The 25,077-nt window shown below is 41.1% G+C and overlaps 2 protein-coding genes across 4 annotated transcripts; both read left to right on the forward strand.

Annotated features, from left to right (window-relative positions):
- Window positions 1-798: 798 nt before the first annotated feature.
- lpin1b (lipin 1b) lies at window positions 799-16,022 on the forward strand. Of its 2 annotated transcripts, none has more exons than XM_068341773.1 (20): window positions 799-993; window positions 6,099-6,302; window positions 6,392-6,487; window positions 7,787-8,079; window positions 8,930-9,031; window positions 9,135-9,258; window positions 9,357-9,690; window positions 9,818-9,911; window positions 10,596-10,780; window positions 10,868-10,961; window positions 11,090-11,159; window positions 11,837-11,929; window positions 12,028-12,065; window positions 12,152-12,290; window positions 12,506-12,654; window positions 12,810-12,896; window positions 12,994-13,146; window positions 13,236-13,350; window positions 13,589-13,692; window positions 14,395-14,576. In XM_068341773.1, the coding sequence occupies exons 1-20, from the start codon at window positions 919-921 to the stop codon at window positions 14,567-14,569; spliced, it is 2,724 nt and encodes a 907-aa protein (XP_068197874.1). In that variant the 5' UTR covers window positions 799-918; the 3' UTR covers window positions 14,570-14,576. The 2 variants fall into 2 exon arrangements, with proteins under 2 accessions (XP_068197874.1, XP_068197875.1); XM_068341774.1 differs by lacking the exon at window positions 799-993 and adding an exon at window positions 3,538-3,787 and having other exon boundaries at window positions 14,395-16,022.
- A 277-nt stretch (window positions 16,023-16,299) lies between these two features.
- On the forward strand, window positions 16,300-24,948 carry gnpat2 (glyceronephosphate O-acyltransferase 2). 2 transcript variants are annotated; one of them, XM_068341776.1, is made up of 17 exons: window positions 16,300-16,434; window positions 18,104-18,206; window positions 18,298-18,474; window positions 18,674-18,803; window positions 18,925-19,052; window positions 19,179-19,254; window positions 19,541-19,692; window positions 19,881-20,011; window positions 20,390-20,631; window positions 22,048-22,305; window positions 22,382-22,461; window positions 22,610-22,750; window positions 23,653-23,752; window positions 23,835-23,928; window positions 24,055-24,116; window positions 24,289-24,380; window positions 24,560-24,948. In XM_068341776.1, exons 2-16 carry the CDS (start codon window positions 18,171-18,173, stop codon window positions 24,339-24,341), a joined length of 1,860 nt encoding a protein of 619 aa, XP_068197877.1. In that variant the 5' UTR covers window positions 16,300-16,434; window positions 18,104-18,170; the 3' UTR covers window positions 24,342-24,380; window positions 24,560-24,948. The 2 variants fall into 2 exon arrangements, with proteins under 2 accessions (XP_068197877.1, XP_068197876.1); XM_068341775.1 differs by having other exon boundaries at window positions 16,309-16,434; window positions 18,009-18,206.
- The last annotated feature ends 129 nt before the right edge of the window (window positions 24,949-25,077 follow it).

The following is a 25,077-nucleotide window of genomic DNA, read 5'->3' on the forward strand; positions in this document are numbered from 1 at the left end:
AACTAAAAATTCAAACAAAAAATTTCACAAAATCGTAACACAAAAAAATAAACTTAAAGGTACTGCGTGTGTGTAAAATGATTTTGTTCTGTTGAAAATAGGTCACATTGTTAATGATGTATGACTAATATTATTGTTTTTAAATATGTTACTATTTCTACCAAAGGCATGACATGTAACCTTTCTAAACATTTTATGTGTGTACGCAGTTTAAAAATCGTACTGTGGTGTACTGGAATTGAACGCACCTTTCTGGCCATTCATTCACAGTGCTTGGACCACTAGAGAGCAGTGTCGAGACTGACATGACCTCAGTTGATTCCCAGTTTGCAAACCAAATCCAAGGGCGACCATTTAAAAAAGAATCAGTGACACCGTCGAGAATCATATTGGTTACAGTGAACCCTGGAGGAGACACATCTAAGACAGAAACTTGGAGTTCACCCCATGCAACAGGTGCTCAGCTATGATTTGCATGCCATGGTGCCCCATGGTTAAGATGGGGTTAAGAGCAACAACAGGTGTGTCTGTATTAACTAATGAGAAATTTGCACATTGAAAAAACCATCAGACATGCATAGTGCTTCGGGGGGGTGCCAAAGCAATTTGTCATTCAACTTGTGTGTGAATGACGCTGTCAATTTCAACCAACATTCTGTTAAATGATCCAACCATGCCCTACTCAAATGCCAAAGAAGCCAGGGGGTCCTGTGGATGATGACCACTCCAGGATCATCTCAAGTTTCTGACCGGGGGGCCCAGGTAAATTTAGTAAGATGCTCTTCCGAACACCCAGCAGTCAGACACTTGACATATTCAGAGTGAAGACACAAGTTCTATCCGGGACTGTACTTTTGGAGTTACATACATCTGTGTAGATCAGAGAACTGCATCTTGGATCAGACACATTATGGAATCATGACATCAGCTGAGGATGATGAAGAATTAGAAGAGACTGTTGTTCACTATGCCAGTGACACCACCTGGAGCTGGGTAAAGTGTTTTGTCATTCATCTGCATGCATGGAATGAAACAAAAATGAACTGCAGGAATTAATCTAAGAAAGCAGCTATGGTTGTTACAAAATAACAGCCAAGGTATAAATGTTATGTGATATCTATTGCTTAAAAAATCCTTTCAGTAATAAAAAGAAAATGTCCTCATTTTAAAACCAAAAGTTGTCCATAACCTTAACCCCCCCACCCCCATTTAAACCCATAATTTTCACTGATGAGCTCTCTTTTTTGTTTGTTTTTATTTTATCTTTTCATATTTTAATAGGCATGTCTCAGTTTGCCAGTTCCCGTAACATTTCTTTTTGACCTCATGGATCTCAGGTCATAATAGTTTGTGCTAATTAGTGGCCTCAATATATGTAGAAAAGTTTATGCAATGAATCTCTGTCCTTTTGACAGAATAACTGGCATTTGCACATGATTTTGAGTACCGGACACGATTTTTGAGGTGTTAGTTATATTTGTGATGCCAGTTTTTAACCAAGGAATAAAAATACTGGCACTTTATTATTTAGTGAGATGTTGTCTGCTTTGACTGTGCACATTTGCTCTCAGATTTAAAATAACATTGGGGAATATCACTGTTTTGGCCACTATGGAGTAAACAAATAGTTGCATAACTTCCAAGCCATCAGTTTGCAGGAAGCAGTAAACTTATTTAACTCTGATCTCATATAACTCATATGACTCCTTATAAACAAAGCTGTGATTGGCTGAAATCTACATGAGACCACACCAACCACAGCAGTCCTCCGGGCAGAGAGGGTGGATTTTGGGTAAAAGGCCAGATAAGTTCAACCTGCTGGTGTAGAAGTAGGACCAATGTAACTGTGTAAATACATGTCAATAAAATAAAATTCAGTGCATTTAAAAATCCAAACAAATAAAAACCTGTCTTTACCTATGTGATACATGCTGCTGTAGCATGGTAAGGTTTAGCAGGGATCATACATCTGATATTTTGTGTATGGAGGTCAGTTCTTCCTGGCAAAGCAGCTTGTTCTAAGAAACATGGTCAAGGGCGACTGAGTGGCTCAGCTGTCTTTCGAGAATCCACTGACACAGACATTCGGGCTGCATGAGGACAGTCTGTACATGCAGCGGTGCCAGGCAGTGTGGGGACCACTGCCAGTTTTTATGATATTATGTTATATGCTGTTCCTTGCTAGGATAGGATTTAACTCCATTAATGAGACTTTTGTCTTGCTATACCACTGAACCCTCACTGACTCCATGGACATTTAGCATGTTTTTAACCAATAGAGAGATAGAAGTAAAATGCCTAATCATGTTGTTTATGCTTTTGTCCTGCAATGTATGGCCTTAATTCATGCATCGCTCTTTAAATTAATGATGTAACACTCATTAGGAGGCTCTTCTCAGTGCAATTAAAAGTCCGCTTTATTCATCGCAATGCATGCCACATCCTGAATGTACCGGTTAGTTCTCAGTATTTTTATTTAAACTCATAGAGGTTAAGGAAATTAACACTGAAACTTCTTTTACATTTACTTTAAAATGTGACACTGTCTCAATTTGGCTTGAAAAGTTAAGAAAAGTACACACAGTGAGCTGGTACAAACAGTCAGAGCACAGGATGAGAGGTCTGCTTTGACTTTGTGCAGGACGACATGAGAAACTGAACAGCTGACCTCACAGCAGATCATGTGTGAGTGTAGTAGCAAAGCATGCCCTTCTTTCATCTGATTGATCTGATTAAATCAACCTTATTTACTATGCTGTTATCTTGAGTGTGACAGTGTGATCCTTTTAAAAAGTATGTGACTGTTCCTCTGTTTCTGCTTCAAACCACAAATTCTGCTGAATGCTGGAAGAATAATTAGTTTCCTCACACAGACAGACATTCAAATACAGCTCTCATTAAACTCTTTTAAAATGCAGATTAGTTGCACTTCAGGCATTTACCGTGTAACTCGTTTTGGGAGGCATTCAATAAAAAAATTTAAAAAAAAAATTTGATTACTGATTTAAGTACACCAGTAGGGACATTTCTGTGTTTGTAAATCTAGTGTACAGTATTAGGTTGGGGTTGTTTTTTTTTCAACTCAGGTTGAACTGCTAACATCGCATGTGCCTCAATGCGAGGCTGTGATTGGCTGAGAAGATCACCTCACTGTGTCGGACTAACGGGGTAGTCTCACTTCAAACGGTGACGTCCTTCCCTGTTTCCCGCCGTCACAGCGTTGCTACTGGTTACGGCTGCCTTCAGTGCTCTTTAAATGGGGGCGTTAACTAGACGATCAGCTCATGTTTCCTGCGTATCTTTCTCATAAATAAACATAAGACTATATTTGATATAACTTTTAGCGGTGTAAACTAGTGCTATTTAGTGTGCGGTTTCTTTTGTTGTAAAACAATAATTAATTTTTGGAAGTAAACATCCCAAAATTCCACTTTTAAATTTTAAATGACACAACTGCAGCAACCGCCAGCGAATACAGTACAGTAAATGCCACAGTGTAACCCGGCAGCTCAACGCTGATTGGTCCGCAGTAGCTTCACGCGGCAGATGACGTCACACACTGACCTCGCTCCTCCAGGCGAAGACGAGAGAAATTCTCCTAGACTTATATAGTACGTGTTGGGCTATGTAAAGACAATGACAGTCAGTCCGGACTTTATTGAGCACACAGGCGTCGCTGCTGTCGGGAAGTAACGTTAATGTCATGACTTCCATCCCGACGTTCACCGCGAACGACTCGCCAGCCTCCGTTTGATGGTAAAGGCTGTCTCCGAACGCCCCGCAGAAGGTAGGATGAGCTTGTTGTTATAACGCATTTTACAGCACCTGGAATCAGAAATGTCTGATGAATCTCTTCCACGCAGTCTTGCCGGAGTGTTCTGTCTTTTTTTAAAAAAATCATTACACAGCGAATAGTCCTAATTAAAATTTGAGATTGTCCTGAAATGTCATGAGTCAGCTCTACTGGATTTTAATTAACATTTTCTTTGGAATATTATGATGGGATAAATGCATCTCATTAATTGTTAGCATGTCACACAGGTGTTGCAAATATTAAATTAACTATATATGGTATGAATTGCGCACATATTCTTTGCTTATGTCCTTATAGTAACATGTTTACATCTGTCTGTATTTACTTTGCTACACAGAGTCTAGAGTTGCTCTACTAAATTCCAGCTTCAAACAAAACTCAAAAACTGCAGCTTCCAAATCTCGACTGATCCTTAGAACCAAAGATGTATCAGTCAGTCTGTCTGTTTTTCTGTCTGTCTGTCTTCATAAATGAAAACGTCTCAGTAATGACGACTGTTTTTCCACCACATCCTCTTTGTGATTAAGCGTTCTGACATATTGTTCCTCTTTCTCTCATCTGTAACACCAGAAAGTCTATTTTTGGAAGGAGCACTAAAATGCTCTCTGCCCGGGACCAGCTTTTTTTACTTCCTTTTTTTTCTGGTCTGTGAATCTATTCTTTTCAGAAAAGCTAATGAATAATTAAGGACTGTGGAGGTCATCTGTACGACACATTTCAAGATCCAGGCTCGGCTTCGGCTACTCAGATTCATCTGCTGTTCTATAGTTAGGTCTCTGATCCAAGGGGCCTCTTCTCATGGTGTGTGAGTGTGTATGCATGGGTGCGTGTGTGTGTGTCTGTGTATGGGATGTATGTTGGCATCGCTCCAATCTATCTGTCCTCTTGCTGCTGGTTTTGGTGGCTCTTTGCCCGATCAGTCAAGGTCGGGATCTCCCACCCTGTTTTTGCCCATGTCCAAACTCCAAGGAGTGTTTTTGAGCTGTCCCTGTTGACATTATAAATATAGAGCGATCTAGAATAAAGAGTAGAGAAGTATTTTTATCACCTCAGGTTGATAAAACATTTATTTATCTTAATGCTACTCATAATGTCTAATATTTTAAATTCTGCCAGCCGCAGCTAGTCCCAAAACAAAAACATGTACCAAAACTTGGAATGAATACTAGGGTGAAGACATTAGGAGCTAACAGAAAATCGAGTACGAGTCATTACAAGAAGGCACATCAGAGAATGTGTTTGAGCGAGCTGTAAAATCCCTACAGGCCTTACAATTATTATTTCTCTTCCTGCTCAGTTGCGGTGGTTTCTGATTCGATTTGACTGACAGTGTGAAGCAACATTTTATTAGATTGGTATTCACCCTTTTGAACATAGAGTACATCCTTATCAAACCAGAGAGATGTGAAAACTTTGCCATCATCATGAACTTACATTATTATATTATTTCAGTGAATTTTCAGGGATTGTAATGATTTTATTTCTTTGGAAAAACAGAGATTTGCTGTTGTCTCCTTGAGTGATGAACTCTTGTGACTGGGAAGCCCATGACAAAGAGCACCTCTCATGTCGTCAGAGAACAATACAGAGTGACAATCAGGATGATTGCACTAATTCATTCAGTTACTCATAATCCTGTCATAACACAGTAACACTAGTGACTACACAAATATTTGCACTGATCACAATCCTTGTCACAAGTCTCCAGAAATATTTAATTGATGATTTGTTTTAGTTCCCATGGTGCCTTGGTGAAAGCCACTGAGATTCATGACATAAGTTTCTTTACAGACTGGTTTAACCAGTCGTCCTGTGACCTCTGCTGGAGTTACTGGACTGACAAAAATCAGATAACATTTTCTGTCTTATCAGCAAGAGGAGAAGAGTAAGAGAAGGGACAGTAAAAATGGCAGCAGATTCTTTTTACAGTATGTAGGTCACAAACTGTCCTAGGGTAAATTACAGAAGCACTGAACAGGAGTTAGTGTCCGTGACCTCTTTCTCTGAGTGTTGGGATACTGTAGTTCTCATATGTAATATAAATTGCATTCCGCAGAATAAGACTGATGGGCTAAAGAAAGACACACCAGATTCCAGGTCATAAACACCTCCTCCATTTAAAGATGAGTGGATTCAAGGCACCAGATTCAAGCCAGGGTCACTTTCAGTGTTATGGAGCTTAGTGATCATGTCTTGAGGATTTTAGTAACAACTTCAGATAATTTACTGCAGATGTTTTTGCGCTATTTATTTCTTCACTCATCTTTTCTCTTCTTCCCATCAGACCCGCCAGACAATGAACTACGTGGGCCAGTTGGCAGGACAGGTATTTGTCCAGGTCAAGGAGTTGTACCGAGGCCTGAACCCCGCCACCCTCTCTGGCTGCATTGACGTCATAGTAGTTAGACAGCCCGATGGATCCTTGCAGTGCTCGCCATTCCACGTTCGCTTTGGCAAGATGGGCGTCCTCCGTTCCAGGGAGAAAGTGGTAGGAAGATGGAAACTTATCCAGACAGACAGATTGATCTCTTTGATGCTCAAGGATTGAGGATTTTTCTCTTTGTCTCTATCGTCCAGGTGGATATGGAGATCAATGGAGAACCGGTGGATCTACACATGAAGCTTGGGGACAATGGAGAGGCCTTCTTTGTGCAAGAAACAGAAAATGCCCAGGTATATATGGAAACCTTAACTTATTCAGTGTGGAATTTATTGTTTATTAAATGACACATATTGATTCAAATATAAACAAAAATCAATTACAAGCCTGTATCCCTCCCCCGATGTGCTCACGCTAAGACACACCCATGTTTACGAGGATCATTACACAAGCTGTGTTCCTTCATACAGTCATAGTAGTTTGAACAAGGTCACGCTGTGTGCAGAGTTGGCTGGGCAGCCAAGAATTTCTCGGTCCGCTATTTGCCTGAAAAAAAAATCCTCTTTTCATCGATTCAGTGTTTACTAACTCCAGCTCTCTGACCTATATTTTAGCTTATGGCTTCATATTTGAAGAATAATGTATGTATGTTGCAGGACATGTTTTCAGGAAAAGGATTTAACACTTGGAGAAAAAAGTCAAAGGCTGACGAGTTCAATAAATAAAATAAGAAATAACCTCCTCTTTCAAAATCTGGGGCTACTTCTATGAAACCCACAAGAACCTAAATTAAAAACTCAGTCTACCAATTATAGAAAAATAACTCTTCCTCAGTTCTTGGTAAGATCCACTGTTTTGACTTTGGTTTTACAATCTTCCAAGAGTTGCAGGCTGAAAGCTTACAAACAAGCTTAATGTTATAAAAGGTTCCCTCACTATTGTATGCACATGAAGACATGTACAGCTAGACGGTAAACAGAGAGTGAACTCCCGACACTGAGAGGCACCAATAAGGGAAGTGGGTGATTTGTGTTCCTCGGTGTAGTGTCATATTCCCATTCCTGGAGGAGTGGGGAGAATTGTGTCTTTGAGCTTCTTTTTTTTCCTTAGCAAGGGAAAGGAAAACGTGAGGGAGCGTTGCCAGACCGCAAGCCCCCCCCCCCCTTCTTTTTTTCATTTTTTTTCATGTGAAACAAATTTATCCTCCCCTGTGTGGCAAGGTCTTCCTGGAAATCCTTTTCTTAGAGGACGACTAAATGACTTCTTTTCACAGAACTGGGGAACAGATTCCATTTGGGTCTCCTCAGAGCAGAAGGGGCTGCAGTTTGGCAGCCGTCACACATATTTGTCTCAGACTGTAATTATTCTAAACCCTAACAGAAGATTAATATTTTATAGGGACAATAGCACAAATGGTTCTTTGTATAGCACACAGACGCACACAATTCATTTTAGTGTATATACTTCATGATTTATGCAGTAAAAATATAGATTAATGTAAAATCTACCAAGCATTATTTTTTTCTGTTCTTGGACAAGTTTTACTGGTGTAAAATGCATTCATCCATTTGTCTTTGTTTCTCACCAAACAGGAAGTGGTTCCATCCTACCTGGCCACCTCTCCAATCTTGTCAGATGGGGCTGTTCTGATGAGTTCCTCCTTGATGGGGAAGAAGAGCTCTGGTGGCCCACCCATTCAGACCCTGGGCTCCACTGGCAGCTCTGGAGAGACTGGCAGCTTGATAGCGAAGAAGAGGAGGAAGAGGAGGAGGAAGTCTCGGCCAGACAGCGTGAGGAGGGAGGGGAATGGAGACTATTCAGAGGATGAAGACATGTTCACCATGGACATCAGCTCAGACGAAGGGACAGAAATGGAAAGCAACAGGTGAGGAGCGGTAAAACGAAAGGGAAGAGTTAGGAATCATAAAGCAGAGGCGTATCGGGAGTCGTGGGAGAGTATTGAGACGCCTTTGAGCTTCAAACAAAGGAAAAGCAATGCACATGATAGAGTAAAGGAGGGGGGACGACAGCGAGGCAGGAATGAAGATCACTAAAATGAATTTTGAGAGCAGCTGTAATGGAACTGGAATTAACAGACCAGCACTGATCACACACTGTGGAAAGGGAGGGGACATCTTTATGTGTGTGTTTATGTTCAGAAGTCCATGTTTCACATGCAGAGTGTGTTTTTAGATTCTGGTATTTGATCTGAAACCATTCAGAAGGATGTGAGGCACACACCTACAGGAGCCCCGACCTCGTGTTCAATCTCATGAAAGTATGTAGCTGTGATTATAAATAGCTGCCACATGACAGACGTACATACACTACACATACAGTAGATATGTGTTATGTGTCACTGTAAAACAATATGTTCTTCTGTTCATACACAACGAGTCCAGTTACTGGTCCTCAATCAGCAACACTGTTGAAAATGCTAAGTTGGAAGTGAACTACCTGACTAATGTAGTTGAAACTTACAAGAGCTGGGTATATGAACCCATCCCACCCAAAGTTTGGTGAGGAGTCACAAAACTTGTTTTTCTTGAATGACTATTGAGATAATAATGATCTGAAACCATCGTGAGCCTGCCTTTTAGAAGCAATTTCATAAGGAGAAATTGAGCTGCTTTGGTGCAGGTTTGTCAGGGTGCTGTGTAGTTTTAGTTTCCACCCATGAACGGGTTGATCATACGGAGGTGATTGGATTGAAATAAACCATGTGTGTGTTTCAGGACTTCATCTCTAGACATCTTAAGAGAGGAGACATCCAGCGCCTCCTTCAAGCAGACTGGCGTCTACACTCGCTCAGATGGAGAGTGGAGTCCTATTCAGAGGTGTTCCTCTAATGCTTATGATGAAGACTCACATGTTCTTATTCATCAGGAAAAGCACTCTGTTTTATCTGTTGCTTTATTTTTTGTTTGATTCCTCCTTCAGTCCTGGAAACTCCCGTCCCACCTCTCCAAAGAGTGACTCTGAACTCATGACCAAGCCGTCTGACAGTGACAGTCAGAATCCAGCCATGCACTGGGCGTGGGGGGAGCTGCCACAGGCTGCCACGGTGAGCAAAGATTACCCTGACTAGGATCAGATCGACAGTTGTTATGTATTTAATTTGTTTCAGAGTATTTATAGTTTTTCCTTTACTTTCTTTTCCAGCCGTCTTTCCTCCCAGTGAAAGCCAATCCTCCACCAGTCTGCCCAGTATCCATCCCTGTGTCTGAAAGCACACATTTCCGTGTGATCAATCAGGAGGCGTCTTCAGAACAGTGTGGGCCCTGCTCTGAGATATCAGCACTGATGACGGCAGAGCAGACCGCCGAGGAAATGGTCCATACCATCAGAATGGAGTCTGAATCTATGAAGATGAAGTCGTTGTCGCTAACCACAGAGACACATACAGCAGAAGGCGCTGCAGCTCCCATGATGCCCGACCTGGAGGAGAAGACGTCATGTCCACCAGGCAAGACAGACTCTCCATCCAAGAGAAAAGGTAATGGAATAGAACACCAATACAATAAAAAGCATCATCAAATAAGTAGGCTTCTTATTTCACATGTGATTAACTCCCAGACAAAAAGCTGTCAGTTCACTTCATTGCAGTCGCTGCTCTGTTGTAGACAGGAGAAGCCGCCATCTTGGTTCAGATGGAATTTACCTGGATGACATCACAGAACTTGAGCCTGAGGTGGCAGCCCTTTATTTCCCTAAGAGGTAAGTGTCATAACTTACAATACCAAATCTCAGTAAATACGGAATACCTTGAGTTCTTTATCCTGTTTAATTAAGAAAAAGACACAATATTTAGTGTTCATACCGACTATGCTTTCTTTGTTTTTTATGAATGTATTTTAATTTAAAACTGAAATTTGGCTAGGAAAAGAGATGGACAGGTTCATGTATTTCTGAGTGGACACTAAACACTGATGATTTGGGAGCAGAATTCTGTCACATCTTTGCTTTATGTGCAACATCAGGTGTTGTTTTACACTTTTTAATACACCTCACACTTTCAGTGGGGCAGGTCTGGGCTGTATATTGGCTGGGGTGTACCAGAACTCCTTTCCTCTGAAGCCATGCTGTTGTAAGGCGGCTGAATGTGGCTTCATTATCTTGCTGGAGTGATGCTACCACCTGTTAGCTGTTAACATGTTCTTCTACCTGTGGAACGGTACAAACAGGCTTCTGAGAATTCCACAACATTCCCAGCCTTTTGTTGCCCCTGTCCTGTGATTTCTGGGATGTGTAAACATTCAAGATAGAGTAATCATATCTTTCCAAAAACTTTAATTAGGAAACTATTCTGCTCTGGTCTGTTCAGATTTTACAGAGTGAGCTGTTACAGAATCAGTGTCGTATGTGCTTCAGCAAGCCCTTATGAACCTATCCCCTCTGTAGTGATGGCAGCACAGCAGTGAGGAGCATCTCAGACCCAGGCCTCCACAGCACCAGTCTGTCTCCACAGTCACTCAGCTCTGGAGGGGACAGTGGCGTTGACAGCAACTATGACCCTATGGCTGACTTGCCTTCTATTGCCATCTCTTTGTGTGGAGGACTAACTGACAACAGGGAGATAACCAAAGGTAAGAGTCTCACAGATGCAGCACAGATATTACATTGTTAGATGAGCAAGATGAAATGTGAGTGTGTGTTTGTGTGTTTCATTACAGAGCAGTTCCACAAGAAGATCATCTCCTACCAGGAGTTTGCAGAAAACCCCTCTATCATCGACGACCCCAATTTAGTTGTAAAAATCTGCTCCAAGTAAGGCGTCATAAATATATTATATACATGTACAATGTGTTATATTATCTCACTATAATCACTTTATAATCCACTGAAAGACGCAAGCAGTTGTGTAACTGAAAAAAAAATTGTTTTCTCCTCGTCAGGTACTACAATTGGAGCTCTGCTGCTCCACTGATGCTGGCCATGCAGGCCTTTCAGAAACCGCTGCCAAAGGTGAGAAATGGATACACACTACTGATATAATAATGGTTGTCTGCAGGTTGGTTGTTATGTGTGTATCACCCCTCTTTTTGGCCAGATACGTACGTTACTGTAACCTTGGTTGTTCACATCATAACACAACATTGAACCATTGGCAAACCTACCTGATGCAGCTTCAGACTTTACACTGTATATTAACCTTTTCTTTCCCTTTTCCCTTCCCTCCCATGTCATCACATCCCTCCCTCTCTACATGTACTGCTATCCATTGATAGTCCTGTTGCCTCAGCTATATTCAGTCAGCCTTAGACTTTCTTCTCTGCTGTCTGTCCAGTGTGCTGGGTTACACCTCTGTATGTTTGGCACATGCTTTTTATTTATATCTCCAGTTCTTTTTTTAATTTTCTTTGTCTTCCTCATGTTTGAGCTCCCAAACCCCAGCCACTCATATGTTCTCCATTCACCTAGTTCATCACAATGTTTTGGTGTTATTATTTTTGATTTATAGTCTGTTTTTGGCTTTGTGTGTGTTTGTGTGTGTGTGTGTGTTTGTGTGTGTGTGTGTGTGTGTGTGTGTGTGTGTGTGTGTGTGTGTGTCTGTGTCTGTGTGTGTGTGTGTGTGTGTGTGTGTGTGTGTGTGTGTGTGTGTGTGTGTGTGTGTGTGTGTGTGTGTGTGCGCTCCTCTACAGGCTACAGTGGAGAACATCATGAAGGAGAAGATGCCCAAGAAAGGAGGGAGGTGGTGGTTCTCCTGGCGAGGCAGAAACAGCAGCGTCAAATCTGTAATTACACCTTGTTACTTAATAGAATGATTTTTATTTTCTGTGTGAGGTGTGCAGTTAATGAGGAGCTAAAGCAGATACCGGTTCTACTCTCCTAGGATTCAGTGGCTGAGCAGGCTGGGATAATGACAAGCAGGTAATGAACATGAAACCTTTCCATTCCAAAAATGAATACAAAGTCTAAGACTTTCATTAAATCACTGTTAACCGTGTTGATTTCAGACTAAAAGAAGAGTCATCTTCCAGTGATGAAGACCACAGGGCAGCCATTCCAGGCTCCCCCACCGTCCACACAGAGCCGGGGGTCACAGCAGGAGGAGTGTCTTATAAGAAAACACTCCGACTGTCGTCAGAGCAGCTGGTAAGGAGTTTGGTGTGACCACACTGGACACCCTCACAACATTTAATCATTTATTGTTGTCCTCATATTTGTTATATTGGTCTATTTCCTGTCTCTTTCTCACACACACACACACACACACACACACACACACACACACACACACACACACACACACACACACACACACACACACACACACACACACACACACACACACACACACACACACACAGGTGTCACTGCAGCTGCAGGACGGTCCCAACGATGTTCTGTTCAGTGTCACCACTCAGTACCAGGGAACATGTCGTTGTCAGGGCACCATCTACCTCTGGAACTGGGACGACAAGATAATCATCTCAGACATAGACGGAACCATCACCAGGTGTGTGTTGGGATGTTCATCCATCACTGAATGTGATACGTTAAATCTGAAGCCTCCTGCATGCTAAAATCGGACCTTTATTCAAAGATTTTACACAGTAAATTATTCAGGTGATTTAAACGTGTTAAGATGGGAATGTTCCTGTTTGTATTCAGGTCAGACACACTGGGTCATATCCTGCCCACACTGGGTAAAGACTGGACCCACCAAGGCATTGCACACCTCTACCATAAAGTCAGCCAGTAAGCACTCCTTTATTTACACGCTTCCTGTCAGACATTCCAACTCCAGTTTCTTTTTTTAAATCATGGACATATTTTTGATCTTTCTCGCCATCAGAAATGGATATAAGTTCCTGTACTGTTCAGCTCGAGCGATTGGTATGGCTGACATGACCAGAGGTTACCTCCACTGGGTCAATGAGAGAGGCACCATGCTCCCGATGGGACCCGTCCTGCTGAGCCCCAGCAGCCTCTTTTCTGCTTTACACAGGTCTCATATAAAAACATGTCTCATATTAGCATATAGGTATAAAACAACGTACAATAACATGTGTATGTGTGTGTGTGTGTGTTTGACAGGGAGGTGATTGAAAAGAAACCAGAGAAATTCAAAGTGGAGTGTCTCAATGATATCAAGAATCTCTTCTACCCCAACCAGCAGCCTTTCTATGCAGCATTTGGCAATAGACCCACGGTATTTAGAGTCCATTTAAAGGTTTTTTATTACATCAGTCAGAGATGTATGTTTTATGTAGGATATAATCCAGATGTATTCTGGTTAATGATGGAATCTGTTTGTGTTGCGGATTTTAATATGAATCCCTTTTGTCTAAAGTTAGAGCCGCTCTCAAAACTCATTACAGTGATTAATTACATTCTTCCCTCCCTGTCTCGCTGTCTACCTTCCCTCCTCCTTTACTTTACGTTTGCAGGATGTTTATTCCTATAAAGAAGTAGGAGTGCCACTCAACAGGATTTTTACTGTCAATCCTAAAGGCGAACTCGTGCAGGAGCATGCTAAGACCAATATCTCCTCGTAAGTCCTGCATCGAGTGTCCATGATGTGTTCTGAGAGGGAAACTCGTATCAGCTTCAGACAATTTTTTGTTTGCTCATTTGATGTGTGTGGTCGTTATAACATTTTAAAGAGTCAAAAATACAATATTCACAATAGATTTCTTAAAATGATGCAAAAAATTGATGCGTACAATTACTCTCCTTTTTAAATGAAACAAAACGAAGCTGAAACCAAAATGGAATCAGTAAAATCCAGACTTTAGCTGAGTTCATATTACTTTCAGAAGTTCATCAAAAAGTGTTGGGTAACTTAAAATAATATCCTCTCTCATAAAAACACAGATTTTAACTTGTAGAAGTTAAAGCATTTCTTTGGTCTAAGTGAAAGTTTTATTGCTAGCTTCAGGCTTCCTTACCATAATCAAGTTTTAGACCATGCATATGCAAAAAAAATGCTCAAATTAGGAACTTACACTACAAAGAAATGAGAGTTGGCTGGAAAGTCACAAAAACATAAAGCTACTTTTAAAGGCCATCAACAAAATCTAATTCCAATTCTGATCACCAAAGAAGTTCATTAATTTACTTTTCAAGTAATTCTGTGAATTTTTGAAATAGGTCTAAAGTGCCTCTTGGGTCTGGGGTGTAGAAATGCTCACACAGTCTTGCCGTGGTGAACCTCTGGTAGTGACTGATTGTCGCCTGCTGCTCCTTTCTACAGTTATGTTCGTCTTGGGGAGGTGGTGGACCATGTGTTCCCTCTGAAGGTGCGAGCCTCCTCCTCAGACTTCCCCTGCTCAGACACCTTCAGCCACTTCACCTTCTGGAGGCAGCAGCTCCCCCAGGTGGAGCATCAGGGAACTACACCCACTCAGACTCCCACCCCTGGCAGCTGACAACCTGTGGCCTGCTGAGCGTCTCCCTGGCAGGCAAAGCACTGATGGTGTGTTGAGATGATTTCATGTGTGTAGGGGAATTTTTGGATGACTGAGCACTTTCAGAATACAGTAGAGAGCTACTTGAGTGGGCTAAACTGCTGTGAATATTCTTTAAATGCACAACATAGATGTTAGAACACATTTATGAAAAAAATGGCATCTGTAGCCTTTTGACTAGTTGTATGTATATGAGAAATCGCAGTAATTTATTTAGAAAGCTAAGCTCAATATTATTTTTGAGACAGTAGCTGTATTTGGTAGCTAGATTTTCTACAGTCCCGATTCCAAAGTTCCAAATAAATTTCCAAAAGTGGGGATGCTGTGTAAAACATCTAAAAACAGAACACAGTAAATCTGTTTCAAAAACTGTTCTGTGAAACGTTCCTGTTTACATAGCATCCCGTCTTCTTTGAAATGGGGTTGTATTTATGTAGATAGCTGGAAAATGTATTTCATTGATGATAGCATGGTATCAGTTCATAAGGTGCATCATGTAAAACACAAACTTACTGCACAAACATTACAGAGTAAGTTACTGTTACTTGTGCCTGATAGCTTTTATTTTCTTACTCAGACTGTTGTCATCCAAAACTGTTATAGATCCTCAATCAGCATAGACATGTAGATGTACACATGCAGACTGTGTTATCTCCTATTCTGTTTGAAATGATTGTTATTAACTGTATTTAAGAGCACAATGAATGAATGAATATCTATGCAACATCTGTGTCCAGGGTGTGAGGCCCGACAGAAGCTTATACATTTAAAATGAATATTTATTGTTCCTCACAAAAGATCACAAAACAAAAACATTTCAATGGTCACAGCAACAATCTGTTTCTAAAAATCACCGATGTGAGTGGTCGAGTCATTTTTAATTTTTCTTCTGAAACCATACAGCTTATATGTTGTGACCAGAACGTCATATTTTGTGGCCTTAACGAAACATCTATTAATCCTTTGAATTCCATTTGAAACAGTTACACCACGATTACCTCTGTGACTCATCCAGTCTGAATAATTATGCTAATTTCTTCTAGAACTTCAATAAATGTTATTTATTCATCGATTGGGTACTGACTGATATGAGTTTTCACCATTCATCCTTTGCAAAGTCACTTAATACCGAACCCAGCATTAGGGATGTTTGTACTGTACATCATGTTACATGAAGTCATATGACCAGGTGACCTGTTTGTATAGCTGATATCATTCTTTACAGCACATGTGAGAATGTTTTAATAGCATGTGTGCTTCTATAAAATGCTGTTATCATTCTTTCTGTGAAAGAGCACCAACAGCCTGAACGTGTGATTTTTTTTTTTGACTTAACTGTGAATTATTTGTTCATTTAATCCCTCTGGTCCTCTTTTTTTTTTTCTTTTTTTTTTTGACCAGTTCACTGTTAAAAGTTGTGTGATCAGACTCAATAAAAATGTCTTGGCACATCAGTGAAGATGTTGGATTGATAATTCCATTTTAATGAGAGAGAGCTTTATTTAATAACACTTGTAAAACGGACAAAGTGACAGAGACACTGCTGGAACCATGCAGTGTCTGTCTCTGTGCGCCACACACTTTGTCCAAGCCTGGGCCTCTTTCTGCAAGCAGCAGGACTTGGCTGCTCTAAAGTGTCGATTCGGGGTTATTAGAGAGCAAACGGTCTGCACATACAATATGCAGGAGGAGTTTCCAAAACGCAGCGACACCATTGGTTTGGTCTCCAGGGCGCACCGGAGGCGGCCGGCAAGAGCGCGACGCGACAGTCGATGAGGGACGTCCACCTGCAGGGGTCTGACTCCTTCACAAGAATGACAGACGTGGTAAGTTAGATCGTTTTCAGCATCACGTGTACAGTTTATTCACGCTTTAGCGACGACAAGTGAGAGAATGAGAAGAACGCATTTAAAGCGTTCACTGTTTGTTTGCACAGTGATTCTGTTATTTAGGAGCTGCTTGACGAACCGAAGTAGCTGCAGAAACTTTGCCCTATTTAGTAACACAATATCGAGGGTCATAGTACAGCTGGGTATTTATCTGGTCCTGAACCAGTGTGCTGTTTCAAGAAAAAGACCTACTTGGATCGCAGGGGGTAGAAACCTCCATAGAATATGTATTTTTTCCTTCTATTCTACTTAATAAAAAGGCCAGCATGAGAACTGAAGTTTATACAACACGCCTGAAATTTGCTTAAATAATTTGTGGAATCTGGGATAAATAACATGTATTTAGTTCCTCATAACTCTGAATGATCATCTCACTTCAATCAGTAACAAAAAAAAATTGTCAGAACAAAACTGCACCAAAAACACAAGTGACCAGTAATTCACTTGGAAATCCCCCTCCTTATGAACCAGTGCAGCCTCTGGACGTCATCCTTCATTCAGAGGTGGTGTAGAGTCTGTGGGGATCAGACTGCTGCTCTCACTGTGGTGTTTAAAGGGGTTCAGGTCGGAGCCCATCCCTCACCTTTTATGAACCTACAACCACCTCCAGCCTGCTGATGGTCCAATACAATCACATTGCACCTTGGTCTTCTTTCAGATACCATTTTATAAGTATGAGTTTGTGTAACACCAGAGTGGTCATTTGAGGTTCGTTGGATGAATCCTTCTATTCATCTAAATACTCAGGGAGTCTTCAGTCATCCACAGTCGTTTACATTGCATTCCAGGGCAGGAACCCGGGCGATATCAGTTGACCATCCAGTCCTCAGTGAGATTGGACATCCTGTCAGTCTCATGCACCAAAGACAGCTCATATTACGGAGCTGACTTTGACCAGGTAGGGGAGGATGGATAAAGCACAATAAAGAATAAGGGTGAAGTCCCAGGAGTTGTGGAGGACCAGGTGCATGCACCGGAGCAAGGCCTACAGAATCCTTGGCATCATGGGAGCTTAAGAGCCATTATCAACAGCAGCAATTCTGGCTGAACAGGGTCGACCAATGTGGTCAACAAAAGCAACTTGGTTTGATCAACCTTGATCTTGTCACATGGATGGATACAGGATAGAACACTGATGATGGGTTTCTAGTGTGGGCATCTGAAAAATCAATATACACTGTTTCAGGAGTATACGTGACCAAATCTCTGTTCACATTATGACTAGACTGGCCCTATACACAAAACCAGTTTAAAGCCTCGAAGAGGTTTTAGCATGTTGGGCAACAAAAATGAGTGTTTTAAATCCCATGAATGTAAGACGGAAATCAGATGATGATTTAAAATGAGCACGACATCTTTTCCACTCTGCTGACAAATGTGTGTCAGACTGTGAAGAATAAAGTACCAATACGTAAGAGTCGTGCTGTACAGAAGATCTGTCATGTTTCTGTTCTATTTTCTATGTACTGCTTCACCTCTGCCTTTAACCTGAGCACAACTCCATCCTCCAGTATAGAGATTCAGGTAGAGCCAGCCTGGAAGATGAGGACTTTGTGGATGTATTGGAATGGAAGAGGGGCTGCACTGATCTTGGCTTTGCTCTCAGGACATTCAACCCCCACCCCTACAAAGGAGGAATATCCTGCTCCACGGCCGACCTCAACAACGCTGTGATGGAGTCCCAGTATCTGCGCTACATAGCCCAAGAGGTGTGTCAGTGGGATTTGGAAGAAAACAGTATCACATTGTTCCTACAATTAACACGGAGAGTCATTCATCATGTTCTACGTTCCTTCTCAGGTATCCTTGGAGACGGGGTCAACCATAGAGGAGGTCAGAAAGGAGGCTCATGGGATTCTAGTGGAAATGTCTCAAAATCTGCAGCTGGGATTCATCAGGCTGATGGCCTACATGATCAGCAAGGTGTTCAAGAGACTCTTCACCAGTATGTTCATCAACATGGAAGGACTCAAGACGGTCAGGACCGAATTACCCATCAGTGATGAATTCTGTAAAATGTGCTTCACTCACTCACTCACTCTCTCTCTCTCTCTCTCTCTCTCTCTCTCTCTCTCTCTCTCTCTCTCTCTCTCTCTCTCTTGAATGTTTCTGCATGTGGCGATGAAAAACCTGTTCAATTTAAGAGTTTTAGCTTTACTTTTCATTTGTTTTTCAGCTCCAACAAGCCATTCAGGAGAACCCTGTGATCCTGATGCCCAATCACAGAAGTTACATAGACTTCTTGGCTATCTCCTACATCATGTTCCGCTACGACATCCCTTTACCTGTTATTGCTGCTGGAATTCGCAAGTATCCGTTTCAATCAATATTATCTCATCTGTATTAATATTGTCATGAATCTTCCTTTTTTATTTAATTTCCCTCTCTGTCTGCTTCTGTTTATTTGCCCTTCTTTTCTCTGTGAAGCTCTTGCAGGGATGAAGATGGTTGGGGAGATATTGCGTCGCTCTGGAGCTTTCTTCATCCGTCGATCCATTGGGTCTGACAAACTCTACTGGGCAGTGCTATCAGAATACGTCAAAACCATTGTCAGGGTAAGACACAACCTGCGACATCTGCCCGTCTGTAAATCCCTTCATCCTCCTCTTTAATTCATGTTTGACCAGTCTTTTTTATTCCACCATCTGTGAAACAGCAGCTGTTCAATGTGTTTTCTGTAGAAAGGATTTGCTCCCGTGGAGTTTTATGTGGAAGGCCTTCGGAGTCGCACGCTGAAGTCTCTGATGCCTAAGTTAGGTAAATGTTAGCATTTTGTATGTGCATGCTTACGTTTGCTCCTTGAATTCTTTGTTTCACCTAATCTTATTTGTACTTGTTGAGTTTTTACACCTCACGTTGCCTTGTTTCTTCGGTGGTTAGAGAGCAAGACACACAAAACATTTTGTTGTACAGAGAAACTTGTGATTGACTGTTCATAATAATAATAATCATTGAGATGACATCATGATCCTTTAAAAAAAAAGTGTATTATTTGCCCTTTCGGAAATTTAACAAATTCAACCATTTGTGCACGTGCCTGTAGGGATGATGCATATGGTGCTGGAGCCGTACTTTAAAAGTGAGGTGTTTGACATCACACTTGTTCCTATCAGCATCAGCTACGACCGAGTCCTCGAGGAATCGCTGCTTGCCCATGAGCTGTTGGGTGTACCCAAGCCAGCAGAAACCACCACTGTACGTCCCAGCCGAATGGTCTCTCATATTATGAGGCTGAAGATGTGACACTACAGAAAAATACTTTTCTTTCAACTCCTTGTATTTGCAAACAATATATCTTTGTCTCAGAAGTGCGGATTATGGCATGACTAAAGTGGATTATCTCTTTCTCATGGTTCAGCTACAACTTTGCTCTTTCTCTAAAGGGTCTACTGAAGGCTAGCAAAGTGCTCCAGGAGAATTATGGCTGCATGCATGTGAACTTTGGCCGTCCTTTGTCCGTGCGGCAGCTGTGTCAAGGCAAGATAAACCGCTGTCAGTACAATCTCATACCAAGGTAAAAAGTAAAATCATTTTACATAAGTACCAAATTCATTCAGACTATTTTAAAGCATCCCTAACAAACCAGACCAACAAAAACTGACTAAAGTGTTATTGACATTTAACTTAATGATATATCTTATCAGTTTTCTACTACCGTCATACCTCTGTACTTTAGTCCCAGGTAGTCCTGGTAAATATTAAAATCCTCCTATTGCAATCCAGTTAGTTAATATTCTTTTGTTAAACACCCTAAACAAACCGTAACTCAACTCCTCTTCAGTCATTATGAACCACTACATTTCCAGATGAACCACTTAAGGGAATGACCTGCTTGTGAAGCTCTTCCCTTCACTCTGCTCTTCCTCCTCTCTGTCCGTACGACTCTTCACAGAGATCTTCCTCAGAAGCCCAGTGCAGACATTCAGGCCTGCGTGAGCTGGCTGGCTCATCTGATGGTACGAATTCAAGAGCAGGGGTCTCTGATCAGCCCCTGGTCTCTGATGGCCTCCGTGCTGCTCCAGGCTCCAGCATCACTCCTGTTAGAGGAGGGTCTGCTCTGGAATCAGCTCACAGAAAAAACCCTGTGGCTCAAGAAGTTAGCGCTGGCGTTTGGAGCTCGGCTGAACTGGCCTGGTGGGTGAGAGGACATATTTTATAAATCTAGTGTGTATATTATATATATTTTTAAATCTATAGTTCAATCCCAAGGCATCTGCATAAAGGTGAGACAAATCATTGATCCAGTAAGGAGCTCTTAATTAGTGGTGCGATGCCTTCAATGGCCTTTAGGGGGCATTTCCTAACCCTTTACTTAAGTTAAACATGAATACCACAAGTTAAAATATTCTGCACTAAGTAATGATTATTATAAATATTATTAAATATGTAACTGAAGTCAGAAACATGTACCTGAAGTCATTCCTCTGACAGTTACTATGTGATCATTAGATTGTTAGATCATTATCACGCATGCCTCAATGTAAAAATACAATTTAAGTCTTGGAACTCTTTTGGAACTATTTTCTGTGTAGACAATTGTCACATTCACAGTCCGTGTTATATCAAACCAACATTAATACACTCTATCTATCTGTCTGTCTGTCTGTCTGTCTGTCTGTCTGTCTGTCTGTCTGTCTGTCTGTCTGTCTGTCTGTCTGTCTGTCTGTCTGTCTGTCTGTCTGTCTGTCTGTCTGTCTGTCTGTCTGTCTGTCTGTCTGTCTGTCTGTCTATCTATAGTATCTAACTATGTATTCAACTATTTCTATCTGTTCAATTATTTTATTAAAAGATTTTTTTTTTAGCTATACTGTTGATTAATATAATTTAGAGCAGTCCTGTATTTGATATTTTAGTTGCTGTTGTGTTTGGTATGTAAAAGATTTGTAAAGTTTGATAAAATACAAATCTTGATAAATTACAAATTCGCCACCAGATTATTTGTTAATCTGGTGGCGAATTTGTAAAAAAAAAAGGCAGAATACTAATAAATAGTGTGATGAGGCATGAATTAGTACTTAAGGCAAGACAATTCACAAAATATCATCTGCGGCTCCTGGAAGCGTGTTGATTCTCTACATTAACCCTGGCTTCTGATGGGCTTTTCTTTCTCTTTGTTTGGGTCATGACTTTTGGGTCGACCCCTGTAGAGGATATGTAGCCTCAGCCAATAGCAGCAGGTAAGGTGTGAGGGGTGGGACTTAATGGAGCCATACTGTGAGCGTATATAAAACGTGCTCTTCAAGTATCATTGAGCTGAAGAGGAGGGGCCAACATTTGAGCTACTCTGTCAGCGTCTCACCTCAGGACACAGAAGTCGGAGACAGATCAGACAGATTAGATGAATGCGAGTTGGCACAAGCATTCAGATTCACTTAGGACATGTTCAGTGGATTATTACACTTTAAGTCACTTATCCTAAGAGGACCCCTCTCAACCGTCTCACTTCGCAGCTCTCAGGCGTGTAAATACACACATTTAGGCACACAAACACACAAACCTCCCTATAAAATACCACTTGAACAATGTAACACAGAGACCATTTTCCTGCAGCACAAGTCCCCGACGCAGATGTCATGTCGTCCACCGTGGCCATTCATCGCGCCGTAGTACGACGCAAAGCAGGACTGGTCTACCTGGTTCAGGAGGAAGAGCCTGCGAGGAGACACCCAGTCAGTCCAGAGGAGGGTGTCATCAGGACGGCGGCTCCACTGCTGATGCTGGCCGCCTATAAGAATCAGTCCGTACACGTTTTTGTACGTCCTGCCATGGTTGCAGCAGCCATAGATGTCACAAAGTCCACAGGGAGAGGTGAGGATTAATCCCAGCGTATTTCAACACTGACTACTGCCTTTTGAGGAATCATCCTCCTTCTCTCTGTTCGCAGACGAGCTCTTTGCCTTCTTTTGCTTCCTAAGGGACGTCTTCGCCAATGAATTTATCTTCGTTCCCGGACAGGCGTCTCAGGTAGCATTGTCAACTCTCAGGAAAAATCTATGGAAGAAATTTAAGGAATAGAAATTCAAGTGCTAAATATGAGCTCAGCTCTTCACCAGAATCCAATGACAGGCAGATGTTTTTGACAACTCATGATATCCTGTCTTCTATTACTCAGGACTTTGAGGAGGCATGCTCCCTCCTGAAGAAATGTGGAGCGCTCCATGTCAGTCAACAGGAGGTGACAGTGTCAGAGGCAGGGGCCGAGGTGTTCTGCTTCTTGCAGGCCTTTCTACAACCCTTCACAAACGCCTATCAGGTCTTTTAAGGTTTAATTCATTACTGCATCCCAATACAATCTAAAGACGTCACAAGCAAAATTGCTCTCTAGAATTTTGGGTTTCTTTCTGATGCATCAAAAAAGTTCTTCTTGAATTATATGAAAGCAGAGTTATGAATATTAGATCATGTGTCATCCAACAGATGTCTCTAAATCCTTCCATGAAACCTAATTCACTCTAAGTGGATTTTTGTGATGCAAGATTTATCAAGGTCAACATAGAGATCAACATTTTTTTCACAACAAATATATCAAAACTTAAATGTTGAAAGCATCTATTGCTTCTCCAACAGGATGTTATTCCCAGTAGTGCAGAATTATTTTACTGGGTTGTCCTTTCTCAATAATCTATATGAAATTATTCAATCTTATACAAATAATATAGATGGATAGATTCAAACCTATATGTCAAATGTAGTGACACCTTTTTACACATGTTTCATGTGTTTTTTAGTGTTAGGAGGAATCTGGAGAATTTGAACCTGTGTTGTTGTGAGCATACCCACTTTTCTGCCCTGATGTTATACTAATCAGTTTATTTAGTCTGTTTAGATAAACACATTAAATTCTAGTAAATATATAAAAAGCGAACAACTGATGGACTTTTATTCTTAGGTGTGGGGAGTTTTCTTTTCTGCTCTTTGTCAAATCTGTCATTTTAATGCCAATGTTTCATTTGTTTATCAAGAATGACTCTGAAGAGGGTAATACATTGTTTCTCACGTTAACATAATTTTACTATGTTTTACATCTGTCTAGTCTAGTCTGGCAGTGATATTCATGCAAAGCCAGTTCATACTAAACCATCCGGATCTCAACTGCATCTAATATTGGACTTTAATTAAAGTCCAATTTTCGTTTGATCTGGTCTGTTTTTCCAGGTGATGTTCAGGTATATATGTGAAGAAGAAGCTATTTCCTTCTCTGAGAAACAATTCTTACTTGCTGTCCGAAATTTAACCACAAAGCTCATCCTCTCAGGTAAAACAGACAGAACCTCTGACTTCTAGAATACCTCAAACCCCATTAAACCTTTCTTTAACCATCATGACATCTGTTTCAGGTGAGCTTAACACCTATGAAGTCCTGTCATCTGACATGCAGAAAAATATTTTGTCAGCTCTGCGGAGACTGGAGGCTGTGACAAAGATGAGGGCGTGAGTAACGAGATTAGCTCCTGTTTGGTTTTAATCTTATTTTCTGTAGTGATTGATCAGCTGTCCTTTTGTTTTTTAAATGCCAGTCATTCTTGTACAGTTTCTGTGTCTGTTTCCTGCTCACAGGTCTGACCAGAATGAGTTCAGAGTGAACAAAACTGCAATCAGAAGGATAGCCGACACACTCTGTAAGCTGGAATGAACGTGAACCAGTTTTGTAGAATTCATTATTATTTTGTAAATGAAAACTGAGTTACCTCTTTATGCACTCTGACAATGAATATTTGAGGTTGAGTTGGTGCAATTGTTTGTATCCAATACCAGACCCAAGGGATCTTTTCTTTCTCTTTCTAATTATAGCTGGAAAAATCCCTCCCCAGATGCTCCAGACTACACCTGATGCAAGACTTTAGCCTTCATTGGAACTGATCCATCTTTATTATCAGATCAAGGTCCTGTTTATCTCCATGCACCCCATTCCTTCTTCCCCTATTTACTTCTCCCCTCTGTGTGTTCATGCAGCCTTGAGGCACCTTACTGTACTTTAATAATCAGGCACCCAAAATACCTTCTGTCCTAGATGTTAGAGTTCAACATGATAACGTTTGTCCCTCTTGCTGTTTCCTTTCAGACCTAACAGGATGAAGAGGAAACGGCAAAGACCAGCTGGGTGACAGTGTTGCTGGTTTTGTTTGTTGGCTGTAATACTTGATCAAAAACACATTTATGACCGATCCACTGATGACACCTGAGGGATAAGACACTGAATTGTATTTAAGTCAGTCGTATTATGTCAGTGTGCTTTGGTCTGTTTGGATGCCATCTTTAAGAGTTAAATATATACTTGATCGTAGGACTTTTAAGTGTAATGAGACACTAATGACTGAATTATGACCCTTGATTGTATTTACATTACTATACCACAACGTAAACACCATATCCAATCACAGATGTCAGGTTTGTTACGTTTGAGACATTTATTTTTAATATCTTTACAATAAAAACAAATGTAACAAAATGCACCATAGATTCTTCATTTGCCATGTTTAAATATAATGTGTGCTATTCCCTTAACAACAGTGAGAGACAGCCATAGGTCAAAGTTCAACCTCCAGCAGTTAGAAGGCCCCATATGTGCCATTAACCAAT

The sequence above is a fragment of the Antennarius striatus genome, chromosome 19 (genome assembly GCF_040054535.1).
Source record: "Antennarius striatus isolate MH-2024 chromosome 19, ASM4005453v1, whole genome shotgun sequence".
NCBI classification, from domain to species: Eukaryota; Metazoa; Chordata; class Actinopteri; order Lophiiformes; family Antennariidae; genus Antennarius; species Antennarius striatus.